Source organism: Peromyscus californicus, unplaced genomic scaffold (assembly GCF_007827085.1).
Source record: "Peromyscus californicus insignis strain IS unplaced genomic scaffold, ASM782708v3 Scaffold_23__1_contigs__length_62951481, whole genome shotgun sequence".
Classification (NCBI taxonomy): Eukaryota; Metazoa; Chordata; class Mammalia; order Rodentia; family Cricetidae; genus Peromyscus; species Peromyscus californicus.
In genome coordinates this window covers 59,962,143-59,979,929 of record NW_026294534.1, presented here as the reverse complement: position 1 = coordinate 59,979,929, position 17,787 = coordinate 59,962,143, and the positions used below count along the sequence as shown (strand labels likewise).

The 17,787-nt window shown below is 50.4% G+C and overlaps 2 protein-coding genes across 10 annotated transcripts in view; one reads left to right on the top strand and one right to left on the bottom strand.

Moving 5' to 3' along the window:
* The window catches only part of Cherp (calcium homeostasis endoplasmic reticulum protein), a 14,294-nt gene extending 13,389 nt beyond the window's left edge, over positions 1–905 (top strand). For both annotated transcript variants that reach the window (XM_052752474.1, XM_052752473.1), the window contains exon 18: positions 20–905. In XM_052752474.1, coding sequence (XP_052608434.1) covers positions 20–60 — 41 coding nt within the window. In that variant the 3' untranslated portion in view covers positions 61–905. The remainder of the gene's footprint in view (positions 1–19) is intronic.
* CUNH19orf44 (chromosome unknown C19orf44 homolog) lies at positions 840–17,787 on the bottom strand. Of its 8 annotated transcripts, none has more exons than XM_052752478.1 (9): positions 17,664–17,786; positions 14,959–15,703; positions 12,281–12,554; positions 10,498–10,571; positions 5,665–6,142; positions 3,294–3,389; positions 2,376–2,542; positions 1,271–1,352; positions 840–1,194 (listed from the first exon to the last, which is right to left on the bottom strand). In XM_052752478.1, the coding sequence occupies exons 2-9, from the start codon at positions 15,700–15,702 to the stop codon at positions 1,172–1,174; spliced, it is 1,938 nt and encodes a 645-aa protein (XP_052608438.1). In that variant the 5' UTR covers position 15,703; positions 17,664–17,786; the 3' UTR covers positions 840–1,171. The 8 variants fall into 8 exon arrangements, 5 of the variants coding, with proteins under 5 accessions (XP_052608438.1, XP_052608435.1, XP_052608437.1 ...); XM_052752475.1 differs by having other exon boundaries at positions 840–1,169; XM_052752477.1 differs by having other exon boundaries at positions 840–1,154.

The following is a 17,787-nucleotide window of genomic DNA, read 5'->3' as shown; positions in this document are numbered from 1 at the left end:
CAGCCCTGTTCTTATACAGTCTCCACGTTTGGGGCGCGAAAGGAAGAGAAAGAAGACTGATGCAGACCTCGGGCAGGCGCTGCTCGGTGTGGAAGGGGCTCGGGCTTGACTTGCGCATGCCCTGGAGGAGTCGCTGCAGATACCTCGGCCTCTCAGTGCCAGGATAGCAAAGCTCAAAACCAAGACCACCCCACCCCAGCCCAGAACCCAAGTCCCCCCCACAGTGCTGTGCAGCTAGGAGCCAGGTAGTGAAAAAGCCTGGCTTCTGAGCTGCAGAGGTCAGGAGGAATTTCATTTTGGTTCCACCTGGTTTTGTGTTAGGAAAAACAGAGACCCCTGACTCCTCAGTTCATCGTTTAGCTGTGTTTTTATCCCTTTCCTCAAATGTTAGCTGTTTGCTACTACCTGGACACAGCTTCTGAGGAGACAGGGCTGAGCCTCTCGGGTCAGGAAAAGACGGCCTCCAGAGCCCTTCCGCCCTGTGCAGCGCCTCAGCTTGCAGCTCCCGCCTGGGAAGCCCAACACCAGCGAGGAGCACCCCAGAGTATGGGGTGCTATGGGGTGTGGGGTGCCAGCCAGGCAGCACCTCCTGTGCTGTTCAATTTGCGCACCCCAGCCATTCCCAGAGAGAGGGAGGGAGGGAGGCGAGGCCTGGGAGCATCCTGGGGCTGCAGCAGCCAGTTATTTGTACAGAGACTTTTGAAATGTTCTTTTCAATAAAATGCAGAGCCCTCTACAACTTCTCAACACCACATGAGACACTTGATTTTTGTTTTAGATTTCCCATAGCTGTGACGTGTGCAGACGTGTCTGACTCGGGATAAACAAGCAGACACATGTGCTGTTAACAACTGATTGTGGATTTTACTGTTTTGCCTTCAAATAAAGCCTTTTGTAAAAGATCATTTCGTCCCACTGTGGGTGCACACGGCATGGTGCAGGCTGCTCTGGGGTGGATGTTGGCTGTGACAGACAAGCTCAGACCTGTCTCAGCACCTGGTATGGAATGTTCCCCATGGGGCAGCTGGTCCCCTCTTGGATGATCCAGATGCCTGGCATGTGCTGTCTCTTGGCTGACTCATGGCTCCATCCTGCTGTGAGTGGCCTGTGGCAGGTCCTCAGCTGTCCTCACGATGTGTCTGCAGAGCAGCTGGCTGGGCAGATGGAGGCTTTAGAATCCATGTGTGGTTGTTACTGAGCAGGGATTATCCGGGGGATCCCCAACCTCACCTGCCCCCACAGGAATGAGGTGGACAGAGTTAAGCCTCACCTGCTGGGACTTGAAGCTCCTCCTTCACCTCCTGAAGGGCAGCCTCCATGGTCAAGGGTGCAGGCCTGTGACACCTAATGTACTGCGGGACACAGGATGGAGACTGGTGCTGGACCCCGAGGGGCTACACTCCAGATGTCCTGGAGTGAAGAGCCACACTGGGTTCTGGGTGACATGGTCAGGCTGGGTCAAGAAGCTGAGATGCTGTATCAAACATCTCACTGTGAACTGGTGTGGTGCTGGCCCACCTGTGATCCTAGCATTTAGGGGGCTGAGACCAGGGAATGTAAAGTTCTGGGTCAGCCTGGGCTATGAAGCAAGACCCATCAAAAAGTATGTGGAACCTGCAAGATGGCTAAGTGGGGTCAGAGTACCTGCTGCTAAGCCTGATAATCTGCCCTCAACCCCAGGACTGGATGGAAGGAGAGACTCAACTCCTGTCAGCTGTCCTTTGAACAAAATGAGCTGGGTACGTACGGTGGGTATGCTGCCATCAGCACTTTGGAGGGAGGCTGAGGCAGGAGGCGTGCCATTGGTCTGAGGCCAGCCTAGGCTACAAGAGTGAGACCCTATATCAAAAAATGAAAAGACGGATGGCTCGGGCCGAGAGCACTGGCTTCTCTTTGCAAAGGACCTGGGTTTGGTTCCCAACACCCAATGGCGGCTCACAACTGCCTGTAATTCTAGTTCCAGGGGATTTGATGTCCTTCTGAGATCCTCAGGCACCAGGCACACGTGGTGTGCACATACATTCATACGTATATGCAGCAATTTACATGCTTAAAAATAGGGTCAGCTGAGTGGTGGTGGTGCACACCTTTAATCCCAGCACTCTACAGAGTGAATTCCAGGACAGCCAGGGCTCACAGAGAAACCCTGTCTCCATTAAAATAAGAAAGGGAAGAAAGATGAGTGGGGAGGGTGCTCTCCTGATTAGCCCAAGAGACAAGCAGCTGCAGCCTGTCTGGTCTGGAAGGGCACAGGACCCGTCCCTGACATGGTGTCCAGAGTGAGGTGTCTGTGGGGCCCCAGCCTGAGAGTACAGGCACCCCCAGGCCCGTCGCTAGCCTCAGGTCATCTCTGACATGACTCCCCGCACAGTTACCTCTTTGGTTTCCTCCAGGGTGTGGTAGTGAAATGAGTCCCCATCCAGGGACTGCAGGAGGGACACGTGCAGATGGCGACTGGCCTCGATGAACTGCTGCGTCAGGCTCAGCTGCTGCTTCAGCATGTCATTCAGCACCAACACCGCAGGGCTGTAGGCTGTCAGGGCTGTACCACCCCATGTCACTCAGTGGCTCTCCAGTGCCACGTGGATCCTGCAGATGCCACCTGTGCAGCCCACGCCTCCCTCCCCATGGAGTCCAGACTCCGGCAGACCTGCTGCTTTCTGGCCAATCTGCCCCTCACAGCACACACACAGCCACCACACGTTAGCTCCACTAAAGGTCAAGAAAAATCTTCTCTTTAGCTGGGCATGGTGTCACATGTCTGTCATCCAAGCAGGAGTATGAGGCGCTAGAGTCGAGCTCCAAACCAGCCTGGGCTATGTGCTAAAACCCTACCCCTCCACCCCCTACCCCGTTCCACCCTCGAAGACAAAATGTTCTTTGGATGGTTTTTTGTTTGTTTGTTTTTGTTTGTTTGTTTTTAAGAGATGGGGTTTCAATAAACTCCATTCAAATGATCCTCCTGCCTCAGCTGCCCAAGTAGCTTTGATTACAGGCTTAGTATTGCCAAAGTAATGGCAGGGCCAGGATGGACTCAAGGCTTCTCTGATGAGCTGACCACCAGTCCCTGGGAATTACTTCTGGACTCCTGGGTTTGGTTAAACCTAGGTGTCCCTTTACCAGAGATGAAAAGGTCCCAGCCACCCTTAGGCTGTCCAACAAGATCCTATCAGCTGCTGACAACATCCCTCCCAGGGACTCCTCAATTGTAGCCAACTCTCGAGAGCGCTGCCCTGTGCCTCAGGAATGGCTGGGCACTGTAGGGAAGGGGTGAGGCCCCAGCTGTCCGTTACCTTCTATAGCGTCCGCACTGACAATGTGACTGGCGATGGGTGCTGGGTCCACGTAGGCGCCTCCGAGGGTGGGGCCGATGGCCGCCATACCACCAGCTGGCCCAAGACAAAGACAAAAGACAAGCTGTTGAGTGTGGTACAAGGGCTCTAGGATGACAATGAACTGAGCTGCAGGCGCCTGTCTGTCTCCTTCTGGATTGCTTATTGGTTGGTTGGAAACGGGTCTGGAAGCCATAGTACCCAGGTTTGCTTTGAGCTTCTGGGCTCCAGAAATCCTCCTGCCTCATCCCCTTGGCATCCAGGACCACATGTACACAGACAGTTTTGTGTTGTTTTTGTCCACTTTTCCTATGTGTGTGTGTGTGTACGTGTGTGTGTGTTTGTGTCAGAGCAAGGAAGAGGCTTAGCACCTTCCAGTGGCCTCAATTGGCCACCAAGGCTCCTTCCTCTCTGAAGAACAGGTGAAGACCCCCAACCACAACAAGGTCAAGCAAGGCTAATATACAGTGTGGCCCCAAATTCAAAACCATCAAGTGAGAAGTGCGCCCCTCCTCAGCGGAGGGGGAAGGAGGAGCAGCACAGCCACCCTGCCTGCAGCTGACTAGGAAAAAGGTCTAGAGCAATGTCAGGAAAGAACGGAGGAGCCTGAGACCACAGCTGGGAAGGAGAGAAACATCTGGAAGTCCCAGTGGGCATGATAGGAGCTGCTTTCAGAATACACTGGCCACTAAGGTCAGACACGTGACCTTGGAAACTGTGCAGTCTGGATCGCACCTGGTGAGGACCTGGGTGCAGGGGCTTGCAGCCAGGCTGGTGGGCTGGTATCCTCTGTCCCCTCCCCCAAAGCAGGCTTCTGGGCACCAGGAGCCATCTGCCCCAGTGGTGGCATCCTGGATGTAAACAGACTTCACTGTCTTCCCAGGGTCTGAACAGGCCTTCGTCTTAGTTCTGAAATATGTTTCAGAGCTGGGAGGCTACCAGAAACACCCTAGCTGCCACTCCCTTGTCCTGGGAAGAAGAAACAGGGTGCCAAGCGTTGAGGTGGAAGATCTACCTCAGCGTTCCCTTCCCCATCTCTTTCTCTCCAAACCCTGCCTCATCTCAGAAAACCCACCAAACGGCAGCTCCTCCCCGAGAGATGCTCAACACCACTCCTACAGGGTATTTAAACTGCCCCCTAGAGAATCGGTCTCTTCTCCCCATCTCCTCTTTGGGGACTGCAAAATCATCCGGGAGTGTTTCACTCATTAAACCTGGACTTTTCCTTAATTCGGTTTGATTCAGTCTGATTAGATTTACTGCATTGGCAGAGAGTCTTAATATCAGGGTATGGAAACTTCATCAAGATCCCCCCAAAGCTGGTTAATGACAAGAGCCTGCTGTGGGCTGCAGGAATACATCATAAGAACTCAGCTGGTTATGGCAGAGTCACTACCTGGAGGGATCAGGGAATTCCTCCAGAGGAAGCCAAATTCCAAGGAGTTTTTGGTGTTATTTGGCTTGTTATATATCAGCTGTCTTCTGTTATGAAAATCATGTGTGCCTTCACAGTTTTCCCAACTGACTTTTCCCTAAGAAGGGCTAACAGTGTGGGCTGATCACTCTCTGGACATACACATTCCAGGACTTTGGAGAACAGCCTCAGGAAAGGCTTCCTCTGGAATCAGGGATCTCCCTTAGCCACTTTCAAGGACTAACAGTGATAACAGTTCACATGCTAGTAACCTGACTTAAGGTGAATTCCACAAGGGGACACCACCTAGGTCAGGTGGATGTTAAGTAATAGCTTTACACAATTTAGCTCGGACCCTCCTTTTATATACCGGGACTTCCAGGACACAGGACCGAGAAGAGAAAAGAGAATGGAAGAACTAGATGGGTAAGAACTTGAGAGGAACAAACTGAGATGGGGAAGAACTAGATTGAAGGGCTAGAAGAGAGGACTAGAGGAACGAGATGGAAGATGAGGAAGAGCCAGATGGGGAAGAACAAGATGAGGAAGAGCCAGATGAGAGAGAAGGAGATGGGAGAGGAGCTGAGATGGGAAAGAACTAGATGGAGGAGAACCTAGATGGGGCAGAACTAAGATGAAGAAATTAAGATAGAACCTAGAGGGGACAGTAGATATGTAAAGAGAAATTGGGCAAGAAAGGAGCTAAAAATGAGAGCAGAGTATAAGTTTGTAGAGAGAACTGACAGAATAATAAAGTGTATGGACTAAGGAGTTTTGTGTACATAGATTCATTTCCTTTCTTCAAAGATTACTTATCAGCTGGTTGTAGATTCTTCCTGGACCCTGGGAGGGGACTAGCGAGGGTTGGACCCCCATAGTCCCCGATAGGAGCCCAGGTTCCCACAGGCCCTCGCTCACCCTTGCTCCACTGGTAGGCAAAAGCAGGGTCGAGAGTCTGCACAGCTGTCTCCTTCACGACTCTGGTCACACCTTCGCCCCACTTTGTCCTTGATAGGGATTGTCTGGGAAGGAGATCTGTCCGCCGACTGGAAGAAAACTGCGATAAAGTGTCCAGTGTCCTGTCCAGTGATGCCTCCGAGGCCAAGAGACCAGAGGACTGCTCAAAATCCTCAGAGTAAGCCGGGCTGGCCGTGAGTGCGGTGGGGGTCTCCACGGACCGCACACGGGACACACTGTGAGACGGGACAGCTTCGGCGGAGCCGTCAGCCAGGTGCTCCGAGACCTCAGTGGTGAGGCCCTCTTCATCTGCAACCATGCTGCCTGTGCCCTGAAACGCAGAGCTCTTGGGCTGGGTAGCCCTCTGTTCTTCCAGTGGAGTGGGTGACGTGGGTGGAGAGCTTCTGCCTGACATCCCTTCCCTTCCAGAACCTTCCTCCTAAAAAGAGCAATGGCAGCAGAACCAGAGGGGATTTTAGAAAGCTGAAATAATGCCCCTTCAGCCAGGCAGAGCAGCATACATCTGTGACCCCAGGAGGGGTCTGCAAATTCTAGGCTAGCCTGGGCTATATAGCAAGACCCTCTCTCAGAAACTCAAAGTAATCCACACCTTTTATTCCAGCACTTGGAGGCAGGGGCAGAAGGATCAGGAGTTCAAGACCAGCCTTAGCTACAGAGTGAGTTGGAGGCCAGCCTGGGCTACATGAGATCCTGTCATGTCAGAAAACCAAAAGTAAAAATCAAAACAGCTGTGGTATATCGTGCTTGTAACGTGACCACTGGGAACACAGAAGCAGGAGGACTGCCTAGTCTAAGGTCATGCTAGGCTACAGAGTGAGACCCTGTCCTCCTGACCTCCCGAAAGAAAAGAATTAAAAATATGTCTCTGTGGGCTGGAGAGATGGCTGAGCAGGAAAAGGCAGTCCATGCCAAGCCTCACAACCTGAGTGAGATCCCTTGGACCACACGAGGGTGAAGAGCAGACTCCCACAAGTTGTCCTTGGTCTTGACTCACACATGTGCATGGGTGTACACACACACACACACACACACACACACACACACACACACAACAAAGGGGGGGGGCGGGGACTGGAGAGAAGACTCAGTGATTAAGAGCACTGGCTGCTCTTCCCAGGGGATCTGATGCCCTCTTCTGGCCTGTGTGGGCACTGCACCCACATGCATGTACTTCCAGAAACACATAATTAAAAAGTAAAATATGCCGGGCGGTGGTGGCGCACGCCTTTAATCCCAGCACTCGGGAGGCAGAGGCAGGCGGATCTCTGTGAGTTCGAGGCCAGCCTGGGCTACCAAGTGAGTTCCAGAAAAGGCGCAAAGCTACACAGAGAAACTCTGTCTCGAAAAACCAAAAAAAAAAAAAAAAAAAAAAAAGGGCTTATTGGGAAATGTTATCATTTATACTATTTTCTACAGAGAAAATATTTTACTGTTTAAAATAACCCTGAACTTTTAAATTATAACATGTTTTTATGTTCAAGCTATCTGTGTATTATTTCTCCTGCAGTTATACATAAAATGTTTTTACATTAAAAACAGAACAATGATTTCCTAAGTACAGAATCTCTGTTTTTTTTTTTTAAAGATTTTATTTGTTATGTGTACAGTGTTCTGCCTGCAGGCCAGAAGAGGGCGCCAGATCTCACTACAGATGGTTGGGAGCCACCATGTGGTTGCTGGGAATTGAACTCAGGACCTCTGGAAGAACAACAGCCAGTGCTCTTAACCGCTGAGCCGTCTCTCCAGCCCAGAATCTCTGTTTTGTATGATGGAAAAACCCCACAAATGGACAGTAGTATCAGGACATAATATCATGAATGTAATAAGTCAATACAATTAATGTAATTAATAAATACCATAAATACAATTATTTTATTAAATGAATACTGAGAATGTAATCAATGAATACCACAAATGTAATTAATATCATGAGTGTAATTAATGAATATCATGGGTATAATTTAAAAAATAAACTAATTTTAAAAAATCCCAAAAATACTCAAAAAAAATACCCATTTAAGGCGGTGGTACCCACCTTTAATCCCAGCAATCAGGAGGCAGAGGCAGGTGGATCTCTGTGAGTTTGAGGCCAGCCAGGGCTACAGAGCGAGTTCCAGGACAGCCAGGACTGTTATATGGAGAAACCTTGTCTCAGAAAACAAAACAAACATGCCCTATATGTGCCAACAGGGCACCTCCATGTTGTCTGGGGGAGGCAGGCGGCTGGGGATGGAGCCCGGGGCCTTGTGCATGCTTAGCACATGCTACTCCACTGCACTGAAGCCCAGTGCCAGGAACCACAAAGCACTTCACACAAGGCTTCTTTCTTCTTCTGCAGGCTAAGGACAAGGACGGGACTCATTCTAGGTAGTTCAGACTAGCCTAGAATGTACATCAATATGGCCTCAAACTCACAGCAATCCCACTGCCGTAGCTTCCCAAGTACAGGGATTACAGGTATGAAGGAGCACATCTGGCTAGCTTTTGGGTTTCTTTCTAGTGTAGTGGTTTGAATAAGAACAGCCTCACAGGCTCATCTATTTGAATGGTTAGTCACCAGGGAGTGGCAATATTTGAAAGGATTGTAAGGATTAAGAGGTGTGGCCTTGTTAGAGGAAGTGTGAGCTGTGAGGTTTTAAAAGTCCACCCCGGAGAGTCTCTCTCTCTCTCTCTCTCTCTCTCTCTCTCTCTCTCTCTCTCTCTCTCTCTCTCTCTCTCTCTCTCTGCCTATGGATCTGGATGTACCTCTCTAGCACCTGCCTGCATGCTGCCATGCTTCCCACCATGATGATAATGTAAGTAAGCCTGAAACTGTAAGCAAGACCCCAATTCAACATTGTCCTTTATAAGAGCTGCAGTGGTCATGGTGTCTCCTCACGCCCTTCTTTAAAGCCCTTAAGCTGATGCTGTTTGCTGCCTGTCACAGACACAAGACCAGTTAACTAAGACACCATGGAAAAGAACATGGCCTTGAACTTCTGACCCTCCTGCCTCCAGCCTGAACCCACCATTCAGAGCTGGGTGCTATGAACTTTAAAGGTGCACCCTTGTGTATTACTAAACCCACAGCTGATAGGGCAAGATGGTCACAGGAGCCTGGGGCCACAAGTGGCTGAGGACTGCATCCCACTCAGCCAAGGCTGTAAGAGCTGTAAAAGGGGTTCTAGCTGGGCAGTGGTGGCGCACGCCTTTAATCCCAGCACTCGGGAGGCAGAGGCAGGCGGATCTCTGTGAGTTTAAGGCCAGCCTGGTCTATAGAGCTAGTTCCAGGACAGAAAGGGTTACATAGTGAGACCATGTTTCAGGGGGAAAAAAAAAAGGTTCTGATCACTTCTTTTTTGTTTTTTGAAAAAGAGTCTCTCTATGTAGCCCTAACTATCTTGGAATTCACTGTGTAGACCAATCTAGCCTCAAACTCACAGAGATCCTCCTGCCTCTGCCTCCCGAGTTGCTGGCTTGATCAATTTGCTTACAAACATTAATAATACATTTATTTAGTGTGTGTGTGTATGCGAGTGCATGTGTTAGTGTATGCAAATGTGAGCACACATGTATAATATAGTATGTACATACAAGTGAGTGCACATGTTAGTCTGTGTGTGCACATTTGAGAGCATGCATGTTATTTAGTGTGTGTGCATGTAAGCATGTGTAACCGTTCGAGGACAGAGGTAGGAGTCAGTGGGAACTACAGTTCTATAGAATGAACTCAGGCTTGGAGGCAAGCACTGAAACCTGCTAAGAGTCTTGCCAACCCATGGGGTCCCTTCAGGACTTAGTGTCTCCTTCTCTCTTTCTTTCTTTTCTTTTTTTTTTGGTTTTTCGAGACAGGGTTTCTCTGTGTAGCTTTGCGCCTTTCCTGGAACTCACTTTGTAGACCAGGCTGGCCTTGAACTCACAGAGATCCGCCTGCCTCTGCCTCCCGAGTGCTGGGATTAAAGGTGTGCGTGACCACCGCCTGGCTTTTTTTTTTTTTTTTTAAGACAGGGTTTCTCTGTGTAGCCCTGGCTTGTCCTGGAACTCACCATGTAGACCAGGCTGGCCTCAAACTGAGAGATCTGTTGAGTGCTGGGATTAAAGGCATGTGCCACCGCCACCCACTGGCTAAACTGTGGAACTCCTGACAGGAGAGTCAGACCATTCTTTGGACTGGTGACTCCTGCAAGACACTGACCAGTCTCTGTGGCCTCGACCCCTACAGATGCTGTTGTCCCAAACTCAACCAACAGGTCCCTAACTGTTGCCAGCATCACAGGACAGGACTGCTGTGGCCGAGCCCCACCGCCTACACAGAACATTCCAGCTGCACACTGCTGTACTTTAAATGTCTCATGGGGCACCGGTGTGGCGCAGAGGCAGACCATTTGCCCAGCACAGACCACACCCTGGCTCTGACCCCAAAACCACAAAGAAAAGTAAACAAGGGCTGTTTCCATAGCCCAGGCGAGAGATGGCCCTGGAAGTCTGTGTTTTGTCCCCAGGACTCACAGGGTGAAAGGAGAGGAGCAACTTTATCCTCCGCCCCGTGTGTGGGCTGTGGTGTACAAGAGCGCGCGCGCGCGCACACACACACACACACACACACGAGTAAATGTGTGCGGCATATTGCCTTAACTCCAGCATTGGGGAGGCAGAGGCAGGAGGATCTCTGTGAGTTTGTAGCCAGTCCAGTTGATAGAGGGAGCTCTGGGCTGATCAGGACTACATACTGAGATCCTGTCTTTAATTTTAAAAAAGTAAACTAATACAATAAAATGACTCCATTATACTTACTTTCTGTTCCACATCTGATTTCTCTCCATCAGCCAGAACCAGATCATCAATGGACAAAATATTAATTCTAAAATCTGTAATTAAAAAGTAAGTGCACTGTGGGTGAGAGGGCTCGGGGTAAAGGCCCTTGCAGCAAAGCCTGGCGACCTGAGTTCAATCCCCGGGACCATATGGTGGAAGGAGAGAGCCAACTTGCTAGTTGTCCTTAACTCCCCATGGGCACTATGGACATGGGCTCCGCGCACACATCACACGATAAAGAAAAAGAAGCCAGGGTCTGGAGAGATGCTCAGTGGTTAAGAGTACTGGCTGCTCTTCCAGAGGAAGTGAGTTCAATTCCCAGCAACCACATGGTGGCTCACAACCATCTATAATGGGATCTGGTATACAAACGTACATGCAGACAATGCACCCATATACATAAAATGCATAAATAAGTAAATCTTTTAAAGAAAGAAAAGGAAGCCAGGTATGATGGCACACGCCTTTAATCCCAGCACTCAGGAAACTGAGGCAGGCAGATCTCTGTGAGTTCCAGGCCAGCCTGGTCTACATAGTGAGTTCTAGGACAGCTAGGCTATGTTGAGAGACCCTGTCTCAAAAAACCAAAAGCAACAAAAAACCCCAAACCCAAAGTCATGAATCTGGGAGAGGGATTGATGAGTAAGGGATACAGTCCCAGAATGCACTGCACACGGGTATAAGAATGTCAAAGAACAAAACTACCCAGTTAGTGCAGTGATGTGAAGAATACAGCCATCTGTTAAAATGTCAGTTCTGTCCCTCAAGGTCCCCCAACAGAACCATCTCCTGCTCTTCCTCATCCCACCCAACAACAAAGCAGCAAGACACCCCCACCATGCAGTCCACAGAGATCTAGAACCCCCTTCCAGGTCAGCCTCTGTTCTCTGAATTATCCAGCCTGGGATGTAGCTCAGAGGTACAGCACTGCTAAATTAACTGATTAAATAAATAACCCAGGGCGTGGATCTCAACACTCAGATCCTGGGTGCATATTCTTCACCCAGCCTAGGAGGCCAGTGCAGTCACATATAACCCATGTGGACATCAAACTCAGTAGGCACCTGAAGATGACCATGAAGCCCTGGTCCTCCTGTCTCGACCTACCTCCCCATCCCATGCTAGGATAACAGATGGGGGACCACCACGCTCAACAACACCTATAACTTTTAATTTTTTTCTTTAGATTTATTTACGAGTGTTTGTCTGCATGTCTGTGTACGCAGCATGTGTGTGCAGTGCCTCCAGAGTCCAGAAGAGGGCATCAGATCCCCTGAAACTGCAGTTACAGGCAGCTGTGAGGCACCACATGGGTGCTGGGAACGGACCCCGGGTCCTCTGCCAGAGCAGCAGTGCTCTTAGCTACGAAACCATCCTCAGCACCACCCACAGCTTTGAGTGTGTTTTCCTTTCTCTGACCAAGGCTTGGCTATGTGAAAAGAACAGACTCAGGTCTAGGGCTGTGGCACATGCCTGTCTTCTCAACACTCAGTGGTAGAGGTCTGAGGAAGACAAAGGAGGCACCCAGGCAAGCTATCGTCTCCCTCAAACAAGGAATGTGTGTCGTGCCAGCCTTGGTCTCCACAGGCTGCTCCAGTAGCACTGAGAGGAAGACTTTCAACTGACTGGCAGTTCACCCAGGCCTGCTGCCAGTGTGATGGGATTTGCCACCCACCCACCCACTGCCCACAGCAGTGCCCTGGAACTGCAGACTGGGTACACTCAAGGTAGCCTCACCCTTCCCCCCAGAGTGATGGGTTACCATGGAGACTGTCATCAGTAGCTTCTGAGACTGGCTCCTCTGAAGCTCCCACCTCACTCCTGCTGGGGCAGGAAGCCAGCTTGATGCACCCCATCTTTGAAGATGCTGATTTTGAAAGGTCATTTGTGATGGAAGGCGAGGATGTGAGGGAGGCTGTGTCTCCAGCATTGAGAGTCCATGGGGAGTCTAGCCGATGAGAGGGACGCGAAGGCTTTGTGCTGGAATGGTCCACACTGGGCAGAGACAGGACCTCTGGCTGAGCTGGAGTCTGATCCTACTTTTGTGAAAAGACTGAAGTTACCAACTTAAGCAACATAAACTCTTGCCATCCCATGGAGCCACTGATGGGTGGGTGACTCGGCCAGCAAGATGGTTCATTCAGGGAGCAAAGGCTCTTGCTGCTGAGTCTGAGGGTTTGAGTTCAATCCCTGGGACCCCTGTGGTGGAGGGAAGTGAACTGACCTTGGCAAGTTGTCCTCTCAGCTCCATGTACACACAAGTGGGTATGCATGCACACAGTCTCTCTCTCTCTCTCTCTCTCTCTCTCTCTCTCTCTCTCTCTCTCTCTCTCTCTCTCAAATACATAAATGTTAAAGAAAAAAAAAGTACTCTAAGGGACAGTGACTAAGTAAAGTATCTGCCATGCGAGCACAAAGACATGAATTTGACCCCTGAAATGTGGTATGGAGGTGCACACTTTTCATTCTAGTGCTGGGAAGGCTCACACCGACGGATCCCTGGGGCTCACTGGCCAGCCAGCCTGGGCTCAGCAGTGAGCCCCAGGCCAATGAGACCTTATCTCAAAAGGAAGATGGACAGTGGCTGAGGAAAGACAGCCAAGATTGACCTTTGGCTTCCACACATCCGCACATGTGTTTCACACACAGGTGCACATTTAGATGACGATGGGGTTGGGCATGGCTGAGGCAGGAGGATCTCAGGGTCCGAGTTTCTCTCCTGGGTGCGTATTCTTCACCCAGCCTAGGAGGCCAGTGCAGGTACAGCCAGGGAGGTGGTCAACTACACCCTGTTGGTCCCAGCTAGAGGCATTCCCACCCAGCTCACTCGGGGTGAGCAAAACAGACGGAGGCCTTATGAAAGAGTCCCGGAGGAGCCAGCCGGTAAGAAAGCAGTGGCTAGACCCTTCCCAAGCTGAGCTGCTCCGGTGTCTCCCTGAGTGAAAAGCATCTTCAGTCACCTGACACTTGCTCAGAGCAGATGCCGGGGACTCCCAAAGTGCTTCAGCACGTCACGTCTGACGCCCACAAGGTGACCGAGAAAACACTCTGTGACAGCCGGAGCCTGTGGATGCAACAGAGTGAACAAGGGGGCCTTGTGAGAGCAATAAGTTTGTGAAAACTCTCACCTGGGGCAGGTGACCCCTTAGGAAGGCCCTTAACACAGCAGTCGTAGCTGCTGGTGACACTGAAGGACTGGAGGGGAAATGTACTGCTGAAGATGTCACATGCTTAGGTTGCAGGACTTGGAAAAGTAAGGCTAGGACTGAGCCAGAAGTGTGCCTGCCCAGATGCACGCCTGTAATCCCAGTGCTCAGAGGGCAGAGGAAGGTGGATCTCTTATTAGAGTCTAAGGCCAGCCTGGTCTCCATTGCTAATTGCAGGACATACAGGGCTACATACAGACCCTGTCAAAAAACCAAAAACCAAAAACCAAAAAGCTGCCCCTCCATGTAGGCTCACTCTTGCAGTGCAGAAGGCAGTACTCAGCGCTGGGGGGGCACGGCCCGAGGTCCGGCGTGCTTAGGACGAAGACAGCAGTGCAGGGCAAGGCCTGTCAGCTGCCGAGCCAGAGGCAGGAACAACTTCCTGACCGGACTTAAGGCCCCCCTCCCCAGGGGACCCTCACAACTGCTATTTTGAACTTACATAAACCCGGGGCCAGGGGAGTCAGGCTTGGGGAAATCTAGAGCTGTGGCTTTGGTAAATGATGTGTGCAAATGGCCAAAGTGCCACCCGGCATCTGTATTTGCGACCATGAGCTATCACTCACACTGGGGTGGGCTCTGGTCATCACTGTCTTCCAGTCACCTCTGCTCCTGTAAGTGTCCCCAGTGAATGTATTCGTTCCCCAAGATGGACTTAGGTGCCGTTTGTACTTTGGTTTGTCACTGGTTCCCTATCTGGGGTGAGATGTCTACATATCTCCATGGCAATGGTGCCACACAATAGCTTGCTCCCATTGGCTAGTACTCAGGCAGCTTTCTCACACAACCCAGCGCCACTCAGGCACCACCAGTTCACAGCGGGCTGAGCCCTCCACATCAATAAACAATCAAGACAGTTCTTACAAACAGGGCGGCAGGCTCATCTGATGTGGGCGATCCTTTGACTGGACTTCCCTCTTCCCAGGTGGCTTCTGGTTGTGTCAAGCTGACAACCAAAACCAACCAGGACAAAGCACCTGCTGCCCTTTCTTGAAGCGGACCTGAGTTGGGTTCTCAGCACCCACATCACATGCCTCACAACACTCTCTAACTCTGCTTCCAGGGAATCACAGCCCTCTCCAGCTCGGCAGGCACCTGGGCACACGTGGGGCATCACACACACATACGGACGCACATACATTCACCAAGGAGGGGTCTCTGAGGTAGCCCTGGGTTCTGTCCCCAGAGTCACAAAAAAATCTAAAACTCTCAAACCAACAAAAGAAAACCTTACCGAAGACAGTTTTCCATGATCGCTCCTGCTGACTTTGGTGCTAGTGAACTGCCGATTCCTGTGTGTTTCTTTCTCTCTAGAAGAGTCCATCAGGCTTGCGAGCAACACTTTCATTTCCTCTTCGTCACTGTCGGGAGCATCGCGTTTTCCAGCAGGTTCTCTCTGTCTGGGTGGTGGGACGCGCTTCCCTGTCTCCACTGCGGGCACCGGGGACCTAGCTTCAGTGGGCGGCTCCTTCTTCTTCAGAAACCTGCTACCTGTCCCACTTTGCCCATCGCTCTTTGCTGGGGGCGTTTTACAGGCTTGTTTCTGGAAAGTTCTGTGTGGATGTTGAGAAGAAAGATCAGGCGCTGTATCTGTGTCCTTCGGGAGACGCCTCTCGCTGGCCTTCGAGTCAGACTCCGTGTCTGACAAAGCCGCAGGCGCCTGCTTCCGACTCTGGATCTTGGTTTCAATCTGGGCCACCTTCCTAAGGGCCTCATTGGCTCTGGTCTTGGAGGAGACCGTGGGGGGCCTCAAGCCCAACCTTGACCCCTTCCCTGGCATGGCCTCCTCCTTGGGCATCAAGTATTTCTCATCCATCCTTTGGTTTCTCTTTAGAATTCTGTTCTGCCCGGGCGTTACTTGGCCAAGACTTCGGGCTTGTATGTTCCTTATCTCTTCCATCCTTGAGTCCTCCAAGAACATATCATTGAAGTCAAAAACACCACGGGGAGGGCCAAGGGGTCTTCTTGTGGAAGCCATTCTAGGAAAACCAAGAATTATGTTTTTAGTTTTTTTAAAGTATTTAATTTATTTTTTGTTTCTTTTTTCTTTTTTCTTTTTTTTTTTCCGTTCTGCTTTCTCAAGACAGGGTTTCTCTGTGTAGCCCTTGCTGTCCTGGAACTTACTCTGTAGACCAGGCTGATCTCCAACTCAGAGATCCACCTGCCTCTGCCTCCCGTGTGTTGAGATTAAAGGCGTGCACCACCACTATTTGGCTAAAAGCCTTTCTTTTAGTCACCTATGATGCCACACACTCTATGGGTTCAAGGCCAGCCTGGCTGTAGAACTTGCTTCTCTTTCCCCATCGCTGGTCCAGGGGAATAACTAGCTCCAGTGGGCGGCTCTTTCTTCTTCAGAAACCTGTTATCTTTCCCTCTTGGCCAGCCAGCAAAGGTTTGTCCACCCAGCCAGGGCTATGTAAGGAGACTGTGTCTCAAAAAAGCCAAAAAAGCCGGGCGGTGGTGGCGCATGCCTTTAATTTCAGCACTCAGGAGGCAGAGCCAGGTGGATTTCTGTGAGTTCGAGGCCAGCCTGGTCTACAGAGTGAGTTCCAGGAAAGGCGCAAAGCTACACAGAATAACCCTGTCTCGAAAAACCAAAAAAAAAAAAAAAAGCCAAAACAACAACAAAAAAATCATGTGGATGTGTGCATGCTTGAGTGTGTGTTTGTACACCTCACTCATGCAGGAGCCCTCAGAGGTTAGAAGCGGTGTCAGATCTCTGGAGTTATAGACTGTTGTGAGCTGCCATGTGGGTGCTCGGAATTGAACCCAGGTCCTCTACAAGAGCAACCGGGGCTCTTAACCACCGAGCCATCTCTCCAGCTCCTCTTTCTTTTATTTTTTAACATTTGATTGCATTTTGTGTGTGTGTGTGTGTGTGTGTGTGTGTGTGTGTGTGTGTGTGTTCACACCTGTGGAGGCCAGAAGACAACTGAACATTTGGTTCTCCCCTCTAACATGTGTGTTCCTGGAATTAAGCTCACACCTTTTCAATGTGCCATCTCACTGGCCCAGCACGGTTGGTTGCTTATGAGATTCCCATATGTACCTCTCCTGCATTCCAAAGCTTCCATGTGGCAGAAAATCACACTGCCTGCTAGACTATGAAGACGGTTGGTCTCCACACACAATAATAAAGTAAAGAGAGAGAGAGAGAGAGAGAGAGAGAGAGAGAGAGAGAGAGAGAGAGAGAGAGAGAGAGAGAGAGAGAGAGAGAGAAAGAAAAGAAAGAAAGAAAGAAAGGAAAGAAAGAAAGAAAGAAAGAAAAAGATGCAGGGCAATAAACCTGGAGTTACTACGTAAGCCACTCCAAAGGGGTCCAAGCGAAATGGAAATGTATGCACATGTTCATAGATCATTCACAAAACACAAAACTGGGAAACAACCCAGATGCCCACGAACTACCATGTGAACGGGAGCAGGGAATGCAGAGGTAACCTATTACTCAACTTGTAAAACAGGGAGGGAAGGCCTCAGCCCTTGCCCACAACAACCTGAGTTTATTCGGAGAATCCACATGGTGGAAGAAGAGAACTGATTCCTGCAATTTGTCCTCTGACCAAACAAATAAATAAGTGTAAAAACTTTTATTGTATATAGTTTTTTTAAAGTTTTATATATTCATGAGCGCAGGGGTGCATGACCGCAATCTCAGCACTTCGAAAGTGCTGCAGAAAGAGGAGGAGCCAGCCTCGACTACACAGGGAGCTCCAGGCCAGCCTGGGCTACCAGAGATGCGGTCTAAAACGACTAACAAAACACACAAAGTAAAGGAACTAAGCATTACACACTGCCGCCACTCAGTTTCCTCGCTTTTATGAGCAAGCCCTATGGGATCAGCTCCGGCACCCTCCAAACCCGTTTTGGAAACTGAGGCGCGGGAAAGGCGCCTCTTTCCCCGCAGTCCCCCGCGAACCCAGCTGCTCACTGTTAGGTCACCTGAGTAGTTGCGCTGGCCTCTTCCCGCATTGACATACGACAGCACCTAGCTTCAGCCGCAAAGCACAGGCCCCGGGGTGCCGTTGCCCCAGGAGACCGCGCCAGTGCCACAGGAGACTACATC